Source organism: Muscardinus avellanarius, assembly GCF_963383645.1.
Source record: "Muscardinus avellanarius genome assembly, chromosome: 5".
Classification (NCBI taxonomy): domain Eukaryota; kingdom Metazoa; phylum Chordata; class Mammalia; order Rodentia; family Gliridae; genus Muscardinus; species Muscardinus avellanarius.
The window spans coordinates 50605659-50631221 of NC_137790.1; the positions used below are offsets into that span (position 1 = coordinate 50605659).

At 37.0% G+C, this 25563-nt stretch overlaps 1 protein-coding gene across 1 annotated transcript in view; it reads right to left on the bottom strand.

Moving 5' to 3' along the window:
• Positions 1-25563, bottom strand: part of ABI3BP (ABI family member 3 binding protein) — a gene marked incomplete at both ends in the record, with an annotated part of 263992 nt that overhangs the window by 154554 nt on the left and 83875 nt on the right. Inside the window, 2 exons of the mRNA XM_080696503.1 lie at positions 9467-9599; positions 13906-13974. Of these exons, the coding sequence (XP_080552629.1) occupies positions 9467-9599; positions 13906-13974 (202 nt within the window). The remainder of the gene's footprint in view (positions 1-9466; positions 9600-13905; positions 13975-25563) is intronic.

The window sequence follows — 25563 nt, forward strand, 5'->3', positions numbered from 1 at the left end:
CAACATGCACCACTACCTCCGGCCAGATGTATTCTTTGAGAGATTTTACAACTCTTCCACCAGGTGGAGGAAAGCTGGGAGAGATGGTTCAGTAGGTGAATGATGCTGCACAGTGAGGAGGAAACCTACACTTATTGGCACTAAAAGAATCAGAAACTAGAGGGAAGAATCCTATTCAAAGTGAAGACCAGATATGAGATGACAAGGAAACGAACCACAGAACAGACCAAAGGAAATAAATCAAAGTTATATTTCTATGAAGTAATTGATGAGAACATATCCATACGGGATATAAGTACCAAGAAAAGGGAAAATAAAAATTTAAACTGAATTTTCAAATGTGTGAATAAGGTAAAATGATGGCAAAAGAACTACTTCAATAGTGTAAAAACATGTGTTAATGTTGAGTTTGATGTGATGACCACTGTAGTCTAATTTTCTAGTAGAAATATTCTATATATAACTGAAAATATAGTATTAGATTTTTAGGAATGAGTCCAGGATAGTTTTTCAGCCTTGAAAGTCACTGACATCCTCATCACTCCTCCTGTTCTCTGTAGAACGGCAACAAAAGCAATGCCTGGGAACTTTTCAGAAACCCAAGATCTTCCTCAGGCCTTTTGAGTAGGAATCTACATTTTTTTTAACAAGGTCCACTGAGGATATGCACACACACACCAAACTTTGAAAAGCCCTGATCTATGTTAGAGGAGATAGTAAGGCATAGATAAGAAGGTCATGGCAATAAGAGATCCATGGGTAGAATGCAATCCCACATTCAGTAGGTAAGAAAAGAAGTAAGCAGAGGAGAGAATACTTGGAAGAGATAAAGGATGCTTAAAATAATAAGAGGAAAAATTTCAAAGAAATAATTCAAGAATGAGGGGAATGGCCAACAATGCCACAGAGAAGAAGAATAGCTTAGAAAATTCTACTGGATTTGGATATTAATTTATCATCAGTCACCACTAAGTGGTCAATGAAATGGTAGGAAAAGGACAAAAGCCAATACGAAGGAAAAATGAGTAGGTTGGTGGTGTAGAAATCAAGAATTTAAGGAGTAGATACCAGAGATGTTTGACACTCAGCAAAAGAGATTGAAAAGTGGCTTATAAAATATAACAGGATCATCAGAAAAAGGGTTGGAGGTAGGCAAGTCTTTTTTTTTTGGGGGGGGGGGATATTTTCTTTTTTTTAATTTTAATTTAATTTTATTTTATTTTATTTTTTATTGGTGCACTGTATTCATACATCATAGTGGGATACAAACTTTTGTAGACATACATGCACACATCGCCCAGTCAGCCCCCACCCGATCCCCACCCCATTCTCTCCCCATCCCTCCCTCCCATGCTTGGCTTAGTGGTTGACATCTAGTATTATAGCAATTTATCCAAAATTAAAAATGATAATCTCACATAATAGTTTCATTTGTCTGATACCAAGCTTTTGATGACTTAAAGATAACATTTCAATATTTCTTTTTACTTTCTTTCTTTCCAGAGAATATTTTTTTCTATTTTTTTAGGTGAAACTATCATATATTTATATATTTATTTTTCAGGAAAAAAAAATCTATCCTAATATGGAATATGGACTCTAGATACCCACAACGATCTTGAAAAAGAACAAAGCTAGAAGATATATATTTTCTGATTTCAAACCATATAAAGCTACAATAATTGAAACAGTGTAGTACTATTCTAAAGGCAGATATATAAACCATTGGAGTTAAATAAAAGCCTAGAGCTAAATTCTTCCCTATATTGTCAAGTTATTTTTGACAAGGTTTCCACGAACATTTGGTGGTGGAAATAATAATCTTTTAACTAAATATTGTTGAAACATAATAATTACTTGGAAAAGAATAAAGTTGGACCCTTACCTAATCCCATATACAAATATTAACTCAAAATAGATAAAAGACCTAAATATAAATCTTAAGACTATAAACTTTTAGGAGAAAATCTGGGTCATAAAACCTCACAACATTGAAATTGGCAGTGATTTCTTGGATATGATTTCAATGGCACAGGCAACAGAAGAGTATACAAGCTCCCTAAAAAATAAAAAAGATATTGTATATCCAAAGACAATGTAAACAGAGTTAATAGTTACTAATAGAATGGGATAAAATATTTCCAAATGCTATATCTGAAGGTATATTAATATTCCAACTAGAAATCCTAAAAATTAAGAACAATAAAGGCAAACAATACCATTTAGAGATAGGTAAAAGACTAACATAAATAATGAATCTCCACAGATAACCAATCTTAATTGTCTGTTGGATGGAAACTCTTGTTTCTCTGGTTCTGGTGTGTGTTACCTATTTCTTCTTTGTAGTTAATCTCTTTGAGTATTTTCTCTAGTGCTGGTTTTGAAGACATAAATTCCTTCAGTTTCTGTTTGTCATGGAAGCTTCTTATTTCCCCATCTAATTTGATAGAAAGTTTTGCTGGGTAGGAAATTTGGGGCTGAAATTTGTTTTCTTTCAGAGTTTGGAATATGTTACTCCAAGCCCTTCTGGCTCTCATGACTAGGTTTGGGAAGTCTGGAGTGATTCTAATTGGTTTGCCTCTGAATGTCACTTGGCCCTTTGTTTTTGTTGCCTTTAAGATTCTCTGCTTGGCTTCCACATTGGTCATTTTGACAATTATGTGGCATGGGGATCCTCTTCTCCGATCCTGTCTAAAGGGAGTTCTATAAGTTTCCTGGATCTGTGTATCAACCTCTTGCTCTATGTTTGGAAAATTTTCTGCTATTACTTCCTTGAAGAGATTGTTGATCCCTTTGGTTTCACTTTCTTTTCCCTCCTCTATTCCAATTATTCTTAGGTTAGCTCTCTTAAAATGGGCCCATATTTCTTCAATATCAGATTCCTGCTGTCGGATATTTTTTTCTAGATTAGAAACTATGCATTCATTTTTGGAATGATCATCTTCTAAGAGCGAGATTCTGTTCTCCATGTGGTCTAATCGGTTGTTTGTGCTTTGAATTGAGGCCTTTACTTCATTAATTGCATCTTTTATCTCTTTTTGGCTCTCTCTGAGTTCTTTTCGAAGCACCTCTATTATTTCTACAGTTATTTTCCTGATTTGATCTTCTAGAAATCTCTGATTTTCTGTTTTATCGGGTTCTAATGTTGTGGGGTTGTGGGCATTCATTTCTCCACTATTTATCCTCTTTCCCATGCTTTCGGAAGTTTGTGCCTTCTCTGGGTTCTTCCCTTGGGTCACTATGACTTCACTTAAGGTGTTCTGGATCTCGAGTCAGTAGTATCTCAGACCCCACTACTCCTTTACTGGGTTGTATCACAGAGTCTCCGACCCAGACAGTCGATAGAGGCTGCTTTAGACTGTGGGGGGTGCCAGGTTGCACGTTCTCCTATGGTGTGATATCTCTGCCACCGCCCCTCCCCCACTGGGTCAAGTCCCAGGGAGTACAATACTGGGATTTCTCCTCTGTTGCCCGCAATTTGACTCACTGTTCTTGAGTACGCAGATGTAGCTGTACTGGGTTCGGTGAATTCTCTGCTGCTGCCGCCGGTGGCAATATGGCGCCACTGCCATGCCCTTGGCCATGAGGCTGGCGTATTTCTTTTTGGTTTTGATTTCCACTCTGAATCCCTGCAGGGTGTGCTGAGCTCAGCCACTGGGAGCTTTAGATTTTACCTGCGGCGAGAAATCCTGCCTCGCTGTTCCGCAGCGGCTCACCTCGGCTTGCTGTAGCCGTCCGGTGAAGTCGCCGCTGCCGCCGGCAGTATGGCGCTGCTGCCAAGTCCTCGGGCGTGAGACCCGTGTATCTCCTCTGTGGCTCTGAGCTCTGTTCTCAGTCCGCTTTCTCTCTGGAGCCTGGTGATTTTTTTGTTTCTCTGGTGATGGTGTTTTCTGGCTATGAAAGGCGCTGATTTTGTGGTCTAGGCAAGTCTTAAGTATACTCAAAAGTAGGAGGCAGAGCACTGGTAGATGCCATAGACCATAGAGGAGAGGAGACCACCAAGGAAGCAAAGGCTTAGAGCACATGGGGAGGGATGGAATCAGGAGCACTGTATGAGTCAGAAGCATGTTCCTTAGAAAAAAGAGAGGTGAGACAGAGGCAAAGATAAATTTGGGATGAAGAAAGAGTAAGCTAATGGTAGAGAGCCAGATTTCCTCGGTGTCATGGAAAACAGGATGGACTGGGAGAGGGGGAAAAAGCCAGAGAATTGGCCATGATGCTGTTGCCAGCATCCAGGGTAAAGAGAGGAGTACTTGGATCAGGATATTAGTGTAGAAACAGAGAGAGGGAGAAGATGAAAACACAGATATGGATAGTTCTTAAAAGAAAAAGCAATATAACTTGGGGCCTTCATGACAATATAAGATGAAACATAAAAGGTAAGGAAGTAGCTTGGAACAGTGGTACACACATGTAATTTCAGTACTTAGGAGGCTAAGATAGGCCAGCCTCAGCAATTTACTGAGACTCTGTTTCAAAATTAGAAATATGAGGGCTGGGGGTTTATATCAGAGGTAGAATGCCCCTAAGTTCAAACTCCAGTATAAAAAAATAAAAAATTTAAAATTTAAGGCAGGCATGTTGGTGTATACCTATAATCCCACTACATAGGAGACTGAGACAGGAAGATCATAGAATTGTGACCAGCCTCAGCAACTTGGTGAGGCTCTCAGCAACATAGAAAGATCTTGTTTCAAAAAAGAAAAATTGAAAAGGGCTGGAGGTGTAGCTCAGAGGTAGAATGCACCTGGGTTCAACCTCTAGTACTGAAAAAATAAGCAAAAAAAACGAAAACTTTTTTTAAAAAGTAAATATATTTTGAAATGAGGGTGAATGAAAGAATTGTGGTACTTCCCAAAGTATTAAAAAGACAAGCAAGAAAATGTTTCAAGAGAAAAATCCCTTTTTTGAGCATTGTAGCTAAACATCTTAATGGGGTAAAAGATGGTAGAGGCATACATATACACATCACTCATTTAGCCCTTCCTCAGTTTCCACCCCATTCTCTTCCTCCTTCCTCCTTCTCATGTTTGGCTTAGTGATTGACCTTGATATGTTTCTGAATATACCTCGTGTATATTAGGGAAGAGGGAAATCCCCTCAGTTAGGTCCCCTCAGTTATTTGCTCATCTACGGTTTCTCCTTTATCTAGAGCTTCTCCTATGACCCATTTTCCTGAGTTTTCTTTCATCATGTTGAATTTGCAGTAATGGTGACATATTAAAGGGAAAATGTTGACATTTTGCTGTGTATGTTCAGCACATATCTATTGAGGGACGTTTATGGAAACCAGGGCAACCAAGGTGGGCAAGATGCACATGGTCCCCTCAGACCCTAAAATTTATACTACAAGACATATGGGTAACAAGGCATACTTAATCAGGTGAGAATCCAGACACTGAAAATATCCACTTCTTTAAAACTTAAGGGAAAATTAAATAAAAGTCAAGTCTGCTCTAGACTGGTCTAAAAAGAGGGCCCTCATTCTACATTAAGAGTAAATAAGCACAATACCTAAAATGTCAGGAAAATGTGAAAACAATTTCTAAAATAGTATAAAGCTTTAATAAGTTGGCAAAGGAGGGAGAACTAAAGCAGTCTTGAAAAGTTTAACAAGTTGGAAACATGGGAAGGAAAAAATAAGTTATTAACAGTGAAATAAATTTTGGTTAAAAACATATTTCACTCTTCATCTGGGCCAATTTGGAATGTTTCTTTTTGACCTTAGGTATATGGAGGACAAATGTGTACCTTATTTCACACAAAGCCCATTAAGAACAAAAACCTAAATGAAGCATACCTACCCTCCAATGTGAACTCAGAAAAGGGTCTAAAGCCTCAAAAGACTCATAGAGACTCCATGCAAATAGGAATAAAAATGTGTCACAAAGATAAAGTGACATCCACTAGTACTTCCAGTCTTAAAACTAAACAGAGATCTTTTTTTCTCACTGGAAACTTACTACTTAAGAGCTCTGATGTAGAAAGTCCAAAGTCAAAGTATAAAGGGAAAACTTCCCAATATTATTTGCATAGGCTAAAGGAGGCTGTATGAGCCAACGTGAAACAATTTTGCTAAATCAGAGATTTTACAGGAGGGTCCAGATCTTGTTATAGTTCAGTAGCTTTTAAAGCAAGCCAAGATCAGTAAGATTCCAATGGTTTTTTTAAGATGATATTCCCAAAGGAAAACTCCAGTTGTATAAATCTTGCAATTTTCAAAAGATAATCAGCTCCTTTAGTTATTAGTGCTTGTTATAACCTATTAGATTAGACTAAACTCTACCAAAATCTTTTAAAACACCAACAACTGCACAAACATCTGAGAGTATATATCTCCAAATCTGCTTTTAATTACATTTATTTATAGTTCTGGTGGATTTTTCTGGGTGTTTATAAAATATACAGTATTTCCAGTGCTTTCAAAGAAGGACTACTAATTTTTCTCATACATAACAAGGACTTTAATTTCAGTTCTGTATTAACTGTGACAACATAGAAAAACAAGAGGCCTGAAGACAGAGAATCCACAGGTACTTAAAATACTTCTTTTTAGTCAGGATTTATATAAAATTTTCAACGACAGTCTCAATATCATGTATAGGGAAGGGGAGGGAGTGGAGAGGAAGCAGGGAAGAAGTTCACCAAGTACCGTGTGCATGTATGTCCCTCTCACTCTGAACTACATATGATGTAAAATTACATTGCACCAATAAAAGCATATTAAAATAAAAACAAAAAATCACATTCTAACAGTTCGCTACTTTTGTTAAAAGTATTTTGATTCTCCCACTCACTCAGGTTTGAAAAGATGCAAGCATCTTGTTATATTATTGACTGGATTTCAAAAACTATTTGAAGTGGAATTATCAATTTTGAATACTGTGATTTGATGAGCATGACTCCACCTATCTGGTGAGAAGGACAGGGAAAAGGTATGTGTGCAGAGTTAGGGGAAGGTCAGATGTCTATGTGGTCTAAGCACCTTGGAACTTAGCTGAGTACCTGTGCTAAAAATCCTCACTTTAGCCGGGCTTGGTGGCTCACGCTTGTAATCCACACTTGGGAGGTGGAGACAGGAGGATCACACAGGTTCAAAGCCAGCCTTACTGGCTTAAGAGACCCTGTTTCCAAATAAAAAATATAAAAAATAGGTCTGGGAGTGCAGCCCGGAGGTAGAAGCGTTCCATCCCCAGTACCACCAAAAACAAACAAAAGTTTCACGTTATCAGTCACCTGTCCTCACCTTTCTGTGGGTACCATATCCTTGTGCTGTCAAACTGACAATGTCCATCAATCAGAACAAGTCACTGGTTAAATTCTTTTATGGTGAGATCAGTAGGACCAAGTGCAATTGAAGGAAAGGCTTAAGGGCCGGGGAGGAAATTACATCCAAATAATGTTATATGAATTTTCCAGGTTACTGAACCTGTTGGAACAAATCATCTCAAAGATTCATCAAGCAAGCTCAGGAGTCATTAAAATCAGCTTGCATTTTGTATGGAACTATCAAATTTTCTTTCTTTCTTTATCTCTCACTCTTTTTGTATTTCCTTTTTTATGAGAATTTTTGTAATTAAAATAATAAAAAAACAACCCATAAATGTTTATTTTCTCATCATGGGCATCCTGAACTAATCCACTGGCAACTGGAATTATTACAAAAAAATGTACTTTCAGGAGTTCATTTTTCCAAGCAAAATAAGTCATGGACTTAGTGGTGGGTGAAATAAAGACTATTTCAGATTTTTTAAATACCTCAAAGTTACTTTTCAAAAAAGTGGGTTTTGGAAATAACTTTTACATGCCTTTTTCCAAGTATTTATCCCTTGAAAACCATGGACATATGTAGGAAAATTTTATTTGCTCTCTAAGTCTAGATTTCCTAATCAAAGTCATATGAACATTACTTTTACAAACTTAGAAATATTTTGAAGGCCTTTCTTCCCAGTTCATTTTAGACAAAAATAAATAAAACTACAAAAAATATACACATACATGGTCAAAAAGTACATGAAATGCCAGGTGTGGTGGTGCAGGCCTGCAATCCCAGTACTTTGCAGACTGAGACAGGAGGAACACAGGTTGGAGGACAGCTTCAGCAAGTAGTGAGTGGGACTCTCGTCAACCTAGGGAGACCCTGTTTTAAAATATGGCAGGAGGTAGCCTGAAGGTAAAATGCCCTCGGTTTCAATCCCCAATACCACACACACAAATAAAAAAAATTAAAAATACTCAATATTCTCAATACAAGGGTAATGCATGTTAAAACTACAACAAGATCTTAATACATTAGAATAGCTAAAATAAAAAATGCTAGCAACATAAAATGCTCATGAGGATGTAAGCAACTATAACCTTCATACATTGCCTGAGGAAATGCAGACAGAAAAACTAGACAAAAAACTCAGCAACTCTTATCCCAGGTATTTATCTATAAGAAACTAAAGCACTATATCTGCAAAAGTCTTATACAAAAATACTTATGGAATCTATATTTATCAAAAGCAAAAACCAACACAATTCAGATATTAACCACTGGGGGAATGGATGAACTATAGGATAGTCTCATAATACTGCCCAGGGATGAAAGGGAAACTATGGATACCTGTGATGTCATGAAGGAATCTCAAAAACATGCTGAAGACAGACAACCCCCACACACACACATTGTATTATTTCCTTTATGTGGACTTCTTCTAGAGTAGGCAAAACCAACCAACAGGGATAAGTACAAAATCAGTGATGGCTCTTGGAGGAGGTAACTTTGAGAATGATAAAAGTGTTCTATTTGTTGATTTTATAAAAGATGTGATTTCATACATTTTAATAATTCAAACCATACACATTAGATTTATGCTTTACTATCTTAAATTATAGCTCATTTTATTTTACTTAAAAAGGAAATAAAGCTGGGCCTGGTGGAACATGCCTATAATCCCACAATTTAAGAGGCTGAGACAAGAGAATTGTAGATTCACAGACAAACTCAGCAGTGTAGCATAATAAAAATAATCAATAAATGTTTTTTTTAAGTATTAGTACTGGAACCCAGGTGCACTCTACTTCCGAGCTACACCCCTAGCTCTACTTTTTATTCTTTATTTTGAAACAGACTCACTGAGTTGCAAAGGGCTTCACTAAGTAGTAGTTGAGGCTGTCCAAGAAACACAATCCTCCTGTTTCAGCCTCCCAAGTGCTGGGATTACAAGCATGTGCTGCCACACCCAGCTAACCCCCTTCTTTATTTTCTTATTTGTTTTATACTCAGGTAAATATAATTATCTGCAGGTGAAGGAGCCTGACTCACATATCTATGTTACCCTCACAATTACTATGCAGCTAACAGGTGGTAAGTGAGTGTCTTAATATTCATACATTCTGCTCAAGCATGTACAAGTACTATTAAAAACAAGTGCTAATTTTCAGCTTAATAAAATCAAACTTTTCCATTACTTCGAGTTACCTGTCATTGGGACAGTGACTTGGCAAGGTCCAGTCGTGCTGTGGATTGATGAGGAAACCCCAGGACAGGAAGACAGAACTCGGTGTCAGAGTGCCAACCACCAGCTGGAGAGGTTTGCGAGAGCGAGATTTGCCTATGGAGGCAGCACACAGATTAATTTTGGGCATGGTTAGTGTATTGTTCTGTTTTGAGTGAAATGCATAAAGATGACTTGGAAAGATGAAAAAAGTATACAAACATTAAATTTCTTTTTCCAAAGAGTCCACAAGTACTATTAATTTTTGCTCATAAATTTAAAAATGAAATATCATTTATTAGATTCATGAGTGCACATATCTGTGTGCACACCAACATATGTTTATGTATACACCTAAACCATATCAAACTATACTAACTTTTTATATTCTTGTGGGCCAGAAAAGGGTACAGATTTTGACTGTGATTGGTAAAATAAACATAATACTTATATATGTGGACATATTTGTGTATGTTTGTACATGCACACACACTTGTATACACATTGCTCACTTAATTTATTATGCAGATAAATTGAAAACATATATTATTTTCCTGGGATTATGTGAAAAATCATCTAACAGGAGGAAAGTAAACTTTTTATCTTGGTTGTAAATTATAATTTTAAAAATCTACTTAGAACTGTAAATTCCCTTGATATACTACCATAGCAAGCATATTTTTATAATGAGTACCTAAGTGGAAGAGAAACACACATTTTAATAATGCTGGAAGGGCAGGAGTAATAGGGGAAGAACAGTTATCCAAATGGGGATGGAACCAAGTGGATTTGAGTGATGCCAAGAGTTATACCAATCTTTTCAAATACTTAAGGCAAGCATTTGCATTTTCAAATTTATTTGAAACTGCAGGAATGAGAAGACAGTGAGAAAGAGGAAGAAAGATTCTCAGTCATGGAACCAATACTGGCCCAATCAGGGTAAGTAAAAATAAAAGAAGCCTAGTAAATCTATATAGAATATAAAAGATACATACATTCCATTGCAATTGAATTTCTTCTTTTTCATGAGATTATACATCTCCTAATACATGTCATATTTGCTATATAGGATGAGCCTGTATTTTCTTAAACCAATGAAGTGGGAACCAAATAGCAAAATGGCCTGTGATGTTTACTAAGGTGGGGAAGAGGGAACCTTTATATGAGCTTATTGGTGGTTATCTACATCAAATGCTCTTAAAAAGTGTGTCATATTTGTGGCTTTAAGTTCTATAAGTTGTTGTTTTGCTTAAAAACTTTCTTTTTTATTCATTTTTATTGGTGCATTGTAGTCATACATCTTAATGGGGAACACGATGATGGAGGTATACATGCACACATCTCCCAATTAGCCCTTACCCAATTCCCGCCCCATTCCCTCTTCCTCCCTCCTTCTCATGTTTGGATTACTGATTGGCTTTGATATGTTTGTTAATGCACATCATGTATATTAGAGAATTTCCCTCCTCTCCCCTCCCATTCCCTTAATTTGCCTTATTTGCACATCTATAGTATCTCCTTTTTGAGTCCAGGATACATATAACCCACTGGTGGCAAAATGCCTTAATATAGAATAGTTCAGTTCTTTTTATTTTTTAATTGATTCATAAAATCTGTGCACATTTCCAGAGTGTGTTTAATATTCTTATCAGGGTAAAACTATCTTCAATATTTGTTGTTTTCTTCTGGTGAAAACATTCAAAATCTTTTCTCCGATATTTTACTCATTAAACAGTACATTATTTTTATCTGTGGTGCTATGGCTTGAATAAGCAAGTCCTAAAGGCTTATAGGTTGAAGCTTTAGGACTATGGTGTTATTGGGAATTAGTAAAAACTTTAAGAGGTAGGGCCTAGTGAAAGATCTTTAGGTCATTGAGGGCGTGCCCCTACAGGGGACTGTGGGGCCTCAGTCCCTTCCTCTTCTCTTTCTGTGTCATAGACAGGTTAGCAGTTTTTGCAATGAATTCCTGCCATGATGCACCACCATAGCCCTAAGCAATGAGACCAACTGATCATGAAATAAAACCTCTAACACTGTTAACCAAAATAAACCTTTTCTCATTGTAAGTTAATTATTTCAGGTATTTGTTATAATAACACAAAGCTGACTAACACATGTCATCACCCTACTATGCAACAGAACACTAAAACTATTTTTCTTTTAACTAGGATAGTTGACTTTTAGGATTATTAGCATTTACTTCATTGGTTGCAAACACATATTTGTCCTTCTTTGTAAATTTTTCTAGCTCCACCTATAATCATGCCTCATATAATTGTGATTAAAATGGTCCATCTACATTTGACCTCTAAGAAGGGCAGGTGAGAATATGAATTGAGGGTAGGGGGCATGGGCAGTTGGAAAAGGCCTGGAGGTAATTCTGATATTTTTTCACCTCTAAGTTGATTTTCAGTAATGTAATGCAACTATTTTATTTTACAGATGAGAAAAAAAGGACCAGAGAAGGTTCAAGGGAGTCCAAAGTCATACAGAAAGCAAGGTCAAAACTCAAATTTAGGTCTTCTTACATCATTATCTAGTTTTCTTTTTACTATAGCACTGGCTTAGCTCACAATATATGAAGATTATGTATTTAGAGATGAGAGATATATTTTTCTTTATGTATAGAAATCTAAGGCTTTTGTATCTATCAAGTAGTTCTTTCACTAAGTTTTAGAACTTAATATAAAAGTGATTAAATAATTAGAACTTGTATAGCAGATATAAGCATAAAATGAGTGTAAGTTAATCCATTAGTCATTGCATTGTTCCCAAATGCAGACTACAAAAACAAAAATTATATCCATTGCCTGAAAGGAAAGGTGGGGTATCATATCCTGAGCAAGATGAAACAATTTCCTGAGCTCATCATAACAGAGTGAAAAATAAGCACTAGGGCCAATGTCACAGAAGCCTCAATATGAAATGAAATTAGAAAGTGTTACTATGGTGTGATCACTTTTCTGACTTTCCTTATATACTTTTTTGTCTTATGAAACTCGTATCAAGAAACAGTTCAGTAAATATTCATTTTAAACCACATTCTAAGCAATCATACTCATGCTTCCTGATTTTATTGTTCAACATTTTGAAATACAGTCTTGAAATACTGGGAGTAGAGTTATTTTAAAGTGTGGAAAGTTGCGTGAACAACTCTGTAAAACAAGTTGTAAGAAATGATTGACATTTCCCTTTAGATTTAGATAATATAAGAAAGCATAAAAAGGACTCTGTGTTTTTCAAAAGGTTTTGCCATTCAATGCTATTTTTAAAATAGTAAAAATCAAGGAAAAGAAGGGGAGAGGATGGTGGCAACTGATTTCTGGCAAATGACCTTGGGATGATATATCTAAGAGACTGAATACAGAGCTGCACAGGGTCCCTTTGTTCTGTACCATTTGATAGCCAATTCTCTTTCTCCCATTTTATCTCTGTTAAAAAATACAGCAAGCAAACAAAAAACACCCTTTTCTGTGTGGCATGTAGCATTCCATAAAAGATGAACATGGTTAGAAAATAATTATTTGGGAAACAGTTCACATTAGAAAAAACAAGTCACAGCTCTGTGATCATTCTTATCTACAAAGATAAGAAGGTGCATATTAGATGAAAAAGCATAAATATCTTCTACCAGTTTATCTTTGAGAAATTCTCTGATTTTTTGGTCTGAGACAAAGTCTTAGTAGCTAGATTAGGCATTATGGGCTTGTAATTTCTCTTTATTCATGTAGAAAGTTTCTACTATTTATTCATATGTCATCTGCTTTCCTGTTTCTAGTCTTCCTAGGCTTGGGAATATGGGTGCTAATATTGTTACTGTTTTATGAAAGAAGTCCTTCCTTCATATTGAAACATGAAGGAAAAGGTTTAGAAGGCAGCTTTCAGGAGTAAATAAAACCTAGATTCAAATCCATTTAACAAACATACTAGTGAATTCTATTATGACATATAAAGAGTGTATTCTGAAATATAATTTGAAATGTAAACAGTCTCCTTAAATGGGAAGACATAAAACTTTGTCCTTAAAGTTGAAAAAGGTAAGACAGTGGGCAAGAATTCACATACAGCAAAACAGAATCAGGCTAATAGGAGCTAGCCCCAAGTGAACACTGACCACAGGCCAGAACCTGTCATTAACTAAGTTAATCTGCACAATAACCCTGTTACACAGTAGAATAGAAGTGTAAGATGGTTCAATAACTTGTCTAAATACCTGCTGTTTGCAAGCAATGGTGCTCATGTGCCTAAGAGGCTATCTTGCAGTGCCTCTCTAGCAGGTCAACTGTAAACTGGATGCTTACATCTCCCTACCATAAACATTCCTAAGACATCACCAAAGCATTTGGAATCCATGTACAAAAAAAGATTTAAAAATCATGGCTTAAAGTCAGAGAAAGAAAATCAATGACAATGTCTGTACCTGAGCATGACTTCTTTTGACTTGGAGGGGGAGCAGGTCGGACAACTATCAGATACTTCGGCTCTGCATCTGGAAACAACATTATTTATCAGTAACATGCTCTCAGAACCAGCATTAGAGGTAGCACACCCACATCCTGACTCAGCATCCTTGGATTTAGTTATCCCTGTAACCACAGCACCACTGAATGAGAGGACTCAGGAATTCAAAAAGCTCTTTAAATAAAAATTAAATCCAGATTTTCAAAGCCAAATGGGCAGGGGTAGGAGAATGGTCTTAAAAAACCATGCTAGACACAGATTTTATGCCAAATTTCATCAGCTCTTCTCTCTGATGTATAACTTATCAGATCATGTTCATTCTCTTTAGGCTGATCCTCACAGAGGGGCAGCCAGACATTACAGAATCAGAGAGGGAAAGTCATCCCTGCATAGGACATGTGGGTCTCACTGCCCTATGTGGGTCTGAAACTTTGCTATCTTGGGAACATGAATATTTTAATGCCCTAACTAACTTAATTTTGTTTATATAATTCTGCACACTGTTTTTATATCTAATCAATAATTTGAAAAATTCTATTGGTACAATATAATTATACATCATAGCAAGATTCAAAGCAATACATTCATACACACATGCAACATCTCTTATTGTGGTTCCCTTGTAACCCAATTCCACTACTTACCTCTTCCCTCCCTAGACATACCAGTAAGGTTCTTAGTGATGCCTTCATAAATGACATAATGCTATTTGGCCTGTTTCCTTCCTCAATCTTCATTTTCCCCTTCTCCTCTCCCTCCCCCATCCTCTTTCACTATTCTACTGGTCTCTCATTATTATGAAGTTTCTTTTCTATTTTCTCTTTAGTTTCTACATAAACCCTTGACTTCCTGAGACTGGCTGATCTCAGGAATTAGCACAGTGTTTTCTACCTAGTTCTATTCATTTTCCTACAAATGACATGATTTCATTCTTTTTTACGGTTGAGGATTATATATATATATATATATATATATATATATATATATATTATACACACACACACACAAACACACACACATATATATAGCACATTTTCTTTATTCATTCATCTGTTGATGGATGCCTAGGTTGGTTCTATAATTTGGCTATTATAAATTGTGCTGCTATAAACTTGGTTATGCATATATCACTATAGTATTCTAAGTTTAATTGTTTTGGAATGATACTGAGGAGTGGTAATAGCTTGGTCATATGGTGGTTTCATTCTTATTCTTTTGAGAAACCTCCATATAAATTCCCATACTGGTTACCTAACTGTAAAGAACCTATCTCAACAACTGAGGTCAGCTTCTCTATCTCCCATAGATTAGTTGGAACAAGATTTTTTTAAATCTCTGGCTAAGAAGGCCCAATATTCTTTTCCATCTTGAAGCATCCATAGAAGATGGGACTTTACCCCCTACCAACATTTTAAATTCAGGCATTGAAATTTTGGGGGAAATTAAGTAGGCTAGAAGAAATAAGTAGAAAAAATAAAGCAATAACAAGAAAAATATAACTTTAATATTGAATCCTATGGCAACATTACTAATACCCTTACCCCTCAAAGCAGGCCTATCAGAGATCACACAAAAGATCCAGAAAGGTTGCCAGATACCAGACTAGGAGCTCACTTCGCAAATATTTTGAATTGTTACTTATCCAACCTAGGAATAGTTAAGCAGAAGAGAGAACTGTAGATCAGAGAACAGAGCTCACACAAAAGAATAAGTTCTGCTGACACTGTTAGCCAACCTACCTGTAAATGGTCTAAACAAAAGAAAATTTTCCTTGGGCACTGATATCTACCCTTGAGTGGTTTAGACAAGAATAGGTACCTATTGAGAAGATAGTGAATGCTCCATCAGGATCCCCAAGATGACCAAATACCCCAAATCATTGTGTAACCACCAGATTGTTGTCTTCTTCACACACTTCCTGCTGCCCACCCCTCATGAAACCCCTTATAAAAGAACTATGCAAATCCCACAGTTTTGTAATCTATTTATTTGTTGATGGATATTGTGACTGGTTCCATAGTTTGGCGATTGTAAATTGTGGGGCTATGAACATAGATACACATGCATTATTTTGGTAATTTGATTTTCATTCTTTTGGGTAGATACCCAGAAGTAGTATTGCTGAATCATATGGTAGGTTCATTCTCAGTCTTCTAAGGATCCTCCATACTGTTTTCCAAAGTGGTTGTATTAATTTTCAATCATTATATGAAGTGAGATTAGCCAATTACAAAAAGTAAGAAATCAGATGCTCTCCTTCATATGCAGAAGCTAGGGAGAAAAGGGATTATAGGAGGAACTCTAGACAAGGAAGGAGAAACCATAGATGAGCAAAATAAACTTAACTGAAGGAGATGGGAGGGAGAAAGAGGGAAATTCCCCAATGTACATTGACTAGTTAATGAGTATTATCTACAATATTTCTTTAGGAGTTTATTTGTATTTGAAAGTTATCTTGTTGAGTGATAACTTGAAAGCTATCTTGTTGACTGATAAGAATGCTTGACTCAAATGAAATAAGTTCCTCAGTAGGAAAACAACAGTCATTGCCTGGGTTTATTAGGAATAGAGTGAAACAGAAGTATTAATAAATTACCATGTAACTGGGCACAGTGGCACATGCCTGTATCCCCAGTACTTGGGAAGCTGAGACAGGAGGATTAAAGGTCCAGCTTTAGCAACTTAGTAATACCTGGTTTGTCAACAAAAAATAAATAGGTTTGGGGGTATAGTTCAGTGGTAGAATGCCCCTGGGTTCAAAGAAAAAAAAAAAGAGAGAGAAGAAAAGAAACTACTATGTACTAAGTACTTTCTCTGTGGAAGATACTGTATTAAGAACTTTATATTCATAACTTAGTTACTCTTCATGGCAAACCTTCATGGCACATAGTATTACTGTAGTTTGTATTAGTGAGGTCCCTGAGGCAGAGTTAACTTCACAGGCATGCAAGATATACAGCCACACAGGAACTCCTGCTCACCAGGGCAGGGCCCATTGATGGGCTCATTTCCCTCCTATAACCATCTTGAAATACTTAATTCTTTCGTCTTTGAACATGTGTTTTGAATGGAAAGTGAAGAGACAACTGAGCATGCATCGAAGGAGAGGAGATGGGAACAACATGCAGGCCTGTGCATACTTGCTTTCCCATTAACATAGCATATTCCAGGTGCTTCAGCAACGTAGCATTCCCAAGGACCCAGAGTGTGCAGGAGTTCAGCAAGGCTCAAAAGTAGATTGGGGCAAAAATGTCATATCTCTGGCTGAGAAAGGAGCGGGGAGGAGTTCACTTGGAGCTCCGACACATTACACTTTATCCACTACAATCAGAACCTGCTTCCTGGTGAGAAAGAAGGTGATGGTGGTTGAAGAGACACAAATGAACATGAAATTTTATCCTATCTCTCTTATTCCTTTTAATTCTCTGTATTAATCAACCACTTATACAGAGAATGATTAACATGACTCAAAATAAAAAAATAGGGCAACTCATAATTATTTTTCAGTTCACCCTTATTTGTAAGTGTGTGTATGGATGTACTTATGTCTGTGGGCTGTGTGTGTGTGTGTGTGTGTGTGTGTGTGTGTGTGTGCATTGCCAGGGATTAAACCCAGGAGCATTCTATCTCTGAGCTACACCCTCAGTCCTATTTTATTTTTTATTATGTGAAATAAGGTCTCATTAAGTTGCAGAGGACCTCACTAAATTGCTGAGACTGGCCACAAACCTGTGATTCTTCTGTCTCAGCCTCCCAAGCATTAGGATTGCAAGCATGCACCACCACAACTGGCTCTTTCTTAAGTTTTAAAGAACATGAGAACATTGGTAGAATATGCATATATCAAAAGTGAAGTGAAAGGCCTACAGCTAACATCATATTAAACGGAGAAAAACTTTAAGAATTTCCCCTATAAACAGGAACAAGAAAAGGATGTTCATTATTACCACTTCTTTTCAATATAGTATTTGAGACTCTAGCCAGAGCAATAAGACAAGGGAAGGAAATCAAAAGAGCACAAATAGGAAAAGAAGAACTAAAATATCCTTATTTACAGATGACATGATACTATACTTAGAAGATCCAACAAACTCAACCCAAAAGTTTATAGAACTGATCAACAAATTCAGCAAAATTTCTGGATACAAACTAAATTCAAATGGCCAATAAATGTATGAAAAACTGTTCAACAACATTAGCAATCAGAGATATGAAAATCAAAACTACCCTGAGATTTCACCTAACTCCAACCAGAATGGCAATCAGTCAAGGCACAAACAACAACTACAAATGCTGGCAAGGATGTGTAGAAGTTGAAAATCTAATGCATTGTTGGGGAGACTGCAATTAGTACAACCACTTTGGAAAACAGTATGGAGGATTCTCAGAAGAATGAGAACGAACCTACCATATGATCCAACAATACCACTTCTGTGTATCTGCCAAAAAGAAAGGAAACCAAACTACCAAACTAATGCATGCATATCTATGTTCATAGCTGAGTTTTCCCTTGCCAAACTATAGAACTTGCTGAGATTTCCACTAACAGATGGGTGGATTACAAAACTATGAGGTCTATACACAATGGAATTTTACTCAGTCATAACAAAGAAAAAATTACATCATTTGTGTGGAAATGATGGAACTGGAGAACATTATACTAAGTGAGATTAGTCAGTCACCAAAAGTAAAAAATCAGATGCTCTCTCTAATATGTGGAAGTTGGGTCATAGGAGGAACTGCAGACAAAGAAAGAGAAACTATAGATGAGCAAATAAGGCAACCTAACTGAGGGGGAAGGGAGGGGGAAGAAGGAAATTACCTAATGTACATGACATACATTCATAACCATATGAGGTTAATCAGTAAGCCAACCATAGGAGGAGGGATGGGAGAGAGAATGGGGTGGGAATTGAGGAAGGGCTGAATAAGTGATGTGTGCGTGTATACCTCTCCTGTCTTGTGCCCCATTAAGATGTATGACTATAATGCACCAATAAAATATTAAAGAAAAAAGTGAAATGAAAAGCTGAGTTAGTTTTGTGCAGCATTTCAATAATTCATGCAAGAAAGCAGCATATATGTACATAGAAACTGTAAAATATAACTTGTGTAGAAATGGAAGTCTTTATTTTGGATTGTTTTATATTTCCATGATTGTGTTCCCAATGGAGCAGAAAGACTGCTGAAATACACATATGTTGAAATAATTTAATGAGCAGTGAAAGCTAACACAGGCACCCAGGTTCTGACATCTGTTCCAACTCGCAGTTGATGGTAACAGACTCTGCGTTATGCAGAGTGACGGTGAAAATAACAAAAATTATTTTTAAATTGCTCATATAAACATGTCATGGATCATGGCACTATCTTTGCCTTCTGTATTTGTTTTTTTTCTAGTGTTTTCAAGATTAAAAAAATATTACTACAGAGCTATAATAATAAAAACAGCATAGTACTGGCACAAAAATAGACACATAGATCAATGGAATTGACAGAAGATTGAGAAATAAGTCTTTGCTTATAGCCAGCTGATCTTTGACAGAAGGATCAAAAATATATGCTGAAAAAAGGTAGTCTTTTCAACAAAAGGTACAGGGAAAACTAGTCATTCATATGTAGGAGAATGAAATTAGAACCCAGCCTCTTACCAAATCTCCTGAACCCAGCCTTTTTCCAAATCTTGATGATTTGGAAAAAAAAAAAACAAACAGGAAAGAACTGTTTTGAAAATGCTGTACCTGCAGAAAGATGACCATCCTTAAAGTTTGGGAAAGTACTGATTGCTCAAAACTGTTCTGAAAGAATGAAATGTTCTGACTAGCACAGCAAATGATACTGCATGGGAAAGAAAGGTGATTGACAACTCTAACTTAAAGAGAAAGCAGAAGACTTGGACTCTGAAAATAAAGAACATTCAATGCCAATTTAACCTTTCTTTTGCTTGTATTTTACTTTTATTTTTTTAGTAGTAGATATATTCCTCCTGCAAATCCTAAACTATAGTCTAACTATGAGAAAAACATTAGACAAAAGTAAGTTGAAGAATATTCTGTGAAACACCTAACCAGGACACCTTAAAACTTCCAAGGTGATCAAATACAAGGAGAGTCTGAGGAGCTGACCAAGTCTACAGGAGACATGACTAGTAAATGTAACGAGGTGTTCAGGATGGGGTCCAAGCCAGAAAAAAAATCCCAAAAACCTTAGGCAAAAAGTAAGAAACTTTAGCTGATAATGTACCATTATCATTAGTTGTGATAAATGTGCCAAACTGATGTAAGATCTTAATGATGGAAGAAAATGTGTGTAGAGAATATATAGAAATTCTCTGTATTATCTTTAAAACTTTTGTACAAATCCAAAGCTCTTCTAAAATAGTTTAGTAAATGAGAAATTTGCCAAAAAAGGAGTAATAACTAAAATAAAATTTAGGTATCAATTAGTCAAAACAAGCTTTTTCAGTAAGGACAAAGTAAAAAGCCCTACAGGATATAAACTATCATTAATTTAGTAGCTTTATTAATTCTTTGTTTTATTTATAAAAGTTTACCGTTAAAATTTAGTTTACAGTTAAATGTTTTTTGGCAAAGAGGTCAAAAATTTATGCTGAAGAAACAATAGCCATTTTCAACAAATTTTTTTACCGTTAAAAGTGCTTTAACTCTTAAATAATTTTTAGTTAAGTTGTAACTTAACAGTTAAAAGTGCTTTAGGAATTGATGAAATGAGGTTAACTATTTTAACTAGAGGCTAATGTGGCATATCATAAGACCTGAAAAAAAACTATGCTCATGAATACTTCAGTAACATATATTATCAGTTCTTGCCTGCACATGCAGATGTGCACATGCCATATTTAACCTTAATCCAAACTGAGCGAGAACAAGCCGATTTTAAGCATTATCACTAGCTCTTCCCACTTGGCAGACGCCTCCTGCTTGTTTCATCAATACTAACACTGAGTAACGTCTGCTTGCCAAACACACTTGAAAAGCCTTCTGTGTTCTGAGATCAGGCAGAAAGTTCTTCTTGCCTACTAATTGGTTCTGAGCATAAGGGACCCAAGCATAGCCATGGAGTGGGTGAGCAGGCAGAGCTCAGCCAGGGTCCTGGGCTTATAGCTCTGTCTCAGCCGCCCCTGTCTTGCTGCAGATGTGTGCCTTGGTCAACGGAGGTGGGTTGGGGACGATGCTGCCTCACTGAGACAGTGAGTCTAGTCAGAGGCTGATGGTAATATGGGGAGTTGCCGTGTAACAGAACACTGAGTCAAATACTACTGGAGTCTTCTCATTTCCTGAAAGGCCACCTACCTAGTGTTTCTAAAGTTCAGTAGGGTGACCAACCTTGCTCCCCACCCACCCCACCCGTTCTCATATTCTGGTGACAAAGAACTAAGCAATAATAACAAATTGACACCATGACAGAAAATTGGTCTCAGCAGTTGGGTACAAATGATTTCTATTTGTACTGAAGCCCATATCCATCATGAAGCCCTGCTACGAGAACATGAGAGGCTCTAGTACTATTGCTAGGACAGATGTCTCACTCCACAGTATAGATCAACAAAAACAAATCCACTGCAACACATATAAGCAATGCTTACATGACCTAAAGTAACAGCAGTAAGTGAGAGTCTCTACTACTCCAAGAACATCATGGGTGCCCTTCCAAGGAAGAAAGTGTCCCTTCAGGGAAAACATTGATCATCTAATTTTTTTTTAAAGTTTGGGAAATACCACTGTATGTTTGGGCATATGTTAAATTGTAGCTTTGCAAGGTCTCATGATAGATAGAAGGCCAAATAGAATACAGAAGCGTATAAGTAATATTATCGCTGCCCTAACTTTACTATGTTTACGAAGTTTATGAGCCAAATTTTACTCAGTTTTAATAAATCATTTAGATAGTACATTGTCCTTTGTTGTACAGAATGTCTACAGAATTATCATCATCAAGAATCATTTAAGTCCTCCACTTTTTAGAGTAGTTTTAAGACACTGCAGAAAGATACTGTGAGCTGAGTGTTCTCTGTCCATGTTGTGTGCATTGATGTTCTGTAAAACCTGGAAAAGTAATAATTGCTCAATAAATATGCTCTGAATGAACGAATATTCTTTTATTCCTATTCTTTTATTCTTTTATTCTTTTATTCTCTGAGGCTTAGAGTAAAAATAAGGAAGCCTGAGGCTTTGCAGGAAGAATAAAAACCAGAGATTGTGAAACAGTATTATTAATAAAAGAAAGCAAAAATATTTTTTGAGAAAAGTTCATAAACTTTATCTGGATAATTTTAGTCCTTGATAAGCCTCATCATAGAACTGGGTTATAAGTGTATTTTTATAAAAAAATGTTTTAGTGTGGAACAATTAACTTTTCCTTTCTTTGCCTAAAAATTAATTGGAAAGCAAATTTTAAAACAAATCCTACACTATTTGGTAATTATTTCCATTGAACGTTACAAAATCTGTTGAATAATGAACCCACACCCAGTCTGACAGAACACACTGTTATGATGCCCCATGGCGGAAGAGAACTTTGGCTTCTCAACCATTAAGATGCCTTCTGCAGGCCCAGGGCCTGGGACAGTACTGAGTATAAATAAACAGCAGAAGTTTAGCCAGCCATGTCACAGTCACAGAGCAATGCAAAAACAATCAGTGACGCCGGTCATTGATGGGATTCCAGAATGTACATGGGCCTGTTCTGAAGAGAACCTGCAGCTTTTGTTGGGTTTGTTAGAAGAACAGCTGTTCTGAGTCAATGACAGCAGTAAGAAGCCCCCAACTCCATGCTGGGGGGGTGAGTAGAGCCTTTAAGTATAAAATAGAAGCCCAGCTTCCATTGCAAGAGAAGGTGTGGGAGAGGAGAGGGAAGGAAAGTGGGAAGGAAAAAGAGCTTTTCTTTCAGCAATGTGCACCCCCCCCCCCGCCCCCAGGCTCTGCCACATCTCCTCTTGCTCTCAGCTTATTCAGGTTTTCTGGGAGGGGAGATAAATACACCTTTTTTTAAAAAATTTTATTTTATTGGTGCACTGTATTCATACATCATAGTGGGATACAAACTTTTGTAGACATACATGCACACATCGCCCAGTCAGCCCCCACCCGATCCCCACCCCATTCTCTCCCCATCCCTCCTTACCATGCTTGGCTTAGTGGTTGACATCTAGTATTATAGCAATTTATCCAAAATTAAAAATGGTAATCTCACATAACAGTTTCATTTGTCTGATACCAAGCGTTTGATGATTTAAAGATAGCATTTCAATATTTCTTTTTGCTTTCTTTCTTACTAGAGCATATTTTTTTCTGTTTTTTTAGGTGAAACTATCATATATTTATATATTTATTTTTCAGAAAAAAATCTATCCTAATATGGAATATGAATTCTAGATACCCAAAACGATCTTGAAAAAGAACAAAGCTAGCAGATATATATTTTCTGATTTCAAACCATATAAAACTACAATAATTGAAACAGTGTAGTACTGTTCTAAAGGCAGATATATAGACCATTGGAGTTAAATACAAGCCTAGAGCTAAATTCTTCCCTATATTGTCAAGTTATTTTTGACAAGGTTTCCACGAACATTTGGTGGTGGAAATAATAATCTTTTAACTAAATATTGTTGAAAAATAATAATTACATGGAAAAGAATAAAATTGGACCTTTACCTAATCCCATATACAAGTATTAACTCAAAATAGATAAAAGAATAAATACACCTTTTTATCCAAACAGATGGCCATTTCGAAGATACATTCCACTGAGGAAGACATCATTGGAGTTTTTTTTTTATTTCATTCATTGAAAGTTGGGGAGGCAGTGGTATTGAAAACACCCACTTAATTCAGGGCCAACTATATAGTTTGTGGGTCCAATGCAAAATCAAAGAGTGGGACCCCAAGCCAGGCATGTGGCACACACTTGAATCCCAGTACTTGGGAAGCTGAGACAGGAGGATTGTAAGTCCTTGGCCAGCCTCAGCTACTTAGTGAGGCCCTCTACAACTTTGAGAATCCCTGTCTCAAAATAAAAAATAAAAAATAGGGCTGGGGGTATAGCTCGGGGATAGAACGCCTCTGGGTTCTATCCCCAGTACTACAAACAAAACAAAACAAACAAACAAAAAATACAAAAGTGGGACTCCTATTTAAAAAGCGGGGGAGAAATATCATTAAAGACACAAAAATGCTATGTCTGTCTCTACCATCTTATAACCAATTAAGACGTATGACAACAATACACACATACACACACACACACACACACACACACACACACACACATATAACATTTCCTTTCTGCCACCTTCTCTGTCTTGGCTTGTCATGGGATTTATTTACTGTTGAATCTTGTGCTCTGTAGGTAAGACATACCCTCACCCATCTTACCCCTAGTCTTATAGCATAGGACTGTGCTATGTGTTTTGGGGACTAGGATGGAACTCACAAAAATTCCTACTTCTGAGCTACACCCAGAGCTGTTTTAATTTTTTTTATTTTGTTTAAAAACAGTGTCTCACTAGGTGCTCAAAGTCTCATTAAATTACTGAAGCTGCTCTTAAACCTGGCATCCTTCTGTCTCAGCTACCCAATTATGGAATAATGGCACACAACACCATTCCCGGTTTGTGTTGTTTTAAATATGGTTTGTCCCAGAAAAATTTATTTTGAGGGTTAATTTCCAACACGCAAGTGTTGAGAGATGCCTAGTGGGGATGCTTAGGTCATAGTCTTCACCTTCATGAATGGATTAAAGCAGTCTTATGGACGCTCTTGCTCTTATGGTACTGAACTAGTTATCTGGGAAGCACTGGGTTGGCACAAAGTGAGCCCGGCACCTTCCTCACTTTCACACATGTGCTCTCTCTTTGCAGGAGCCTGCTCAACCCTCACGTATGCACCACCACATCATGCCTTCCGCCATGTTGTGATGCAGCAGGAGGCCCTCACCAGATGCAGCCACCCAGTCCTGAACTTCCCAACTTCAGACCATGGGCCTAAATAAATCCCTTTATTCACTACTCAGTCTCAGATATTCTGTTAATGCCACAGAAAAAGAACTAAAGCAGACCATCTCTCACCAGCATCAGCTCCAAGATTGAAGTTCCTAAATCATACAGTCCAGGGTAGAAAAATCAACTTCCCTTTCCCACAGGTCTGCTACCCTCTACCTCTAGATCTCAAGGGACTGCGACTCTGCACTGGGACATGGGGTGTTCCTGAATGTGGGTGGGAATGGGGCTTGCTTCCTCCAAATCCCCAGTCAAAGTTGTTAAACAGGAGCAGGAAGAGCAAGCTAGGCAGGTAGCAAGAGCACCAGAGTTCAGGTGGTAAAAGTGTTGAAAACCAAACTAGAGGAGGAGCTAAAAGGCCTAGGAACAAGAGGCCAGGCTACAAGACTTCCGCATGAGTGCCATACTGCCCCACAGAACCTCGCTTACAAAATAAAATGGGAAGATCCAGTTATTAAGAATTTGAAGCAATAATAGCAATGCATTAAACCCTGAACACAGGGTCCTCTGTGTAATCAGGAAGCCTGAACGGATCTGACCCCTCATCCCGCAGTCCCTGTGCACTGGCCATGAGTCTGCTGTCCCACATGATCTCGT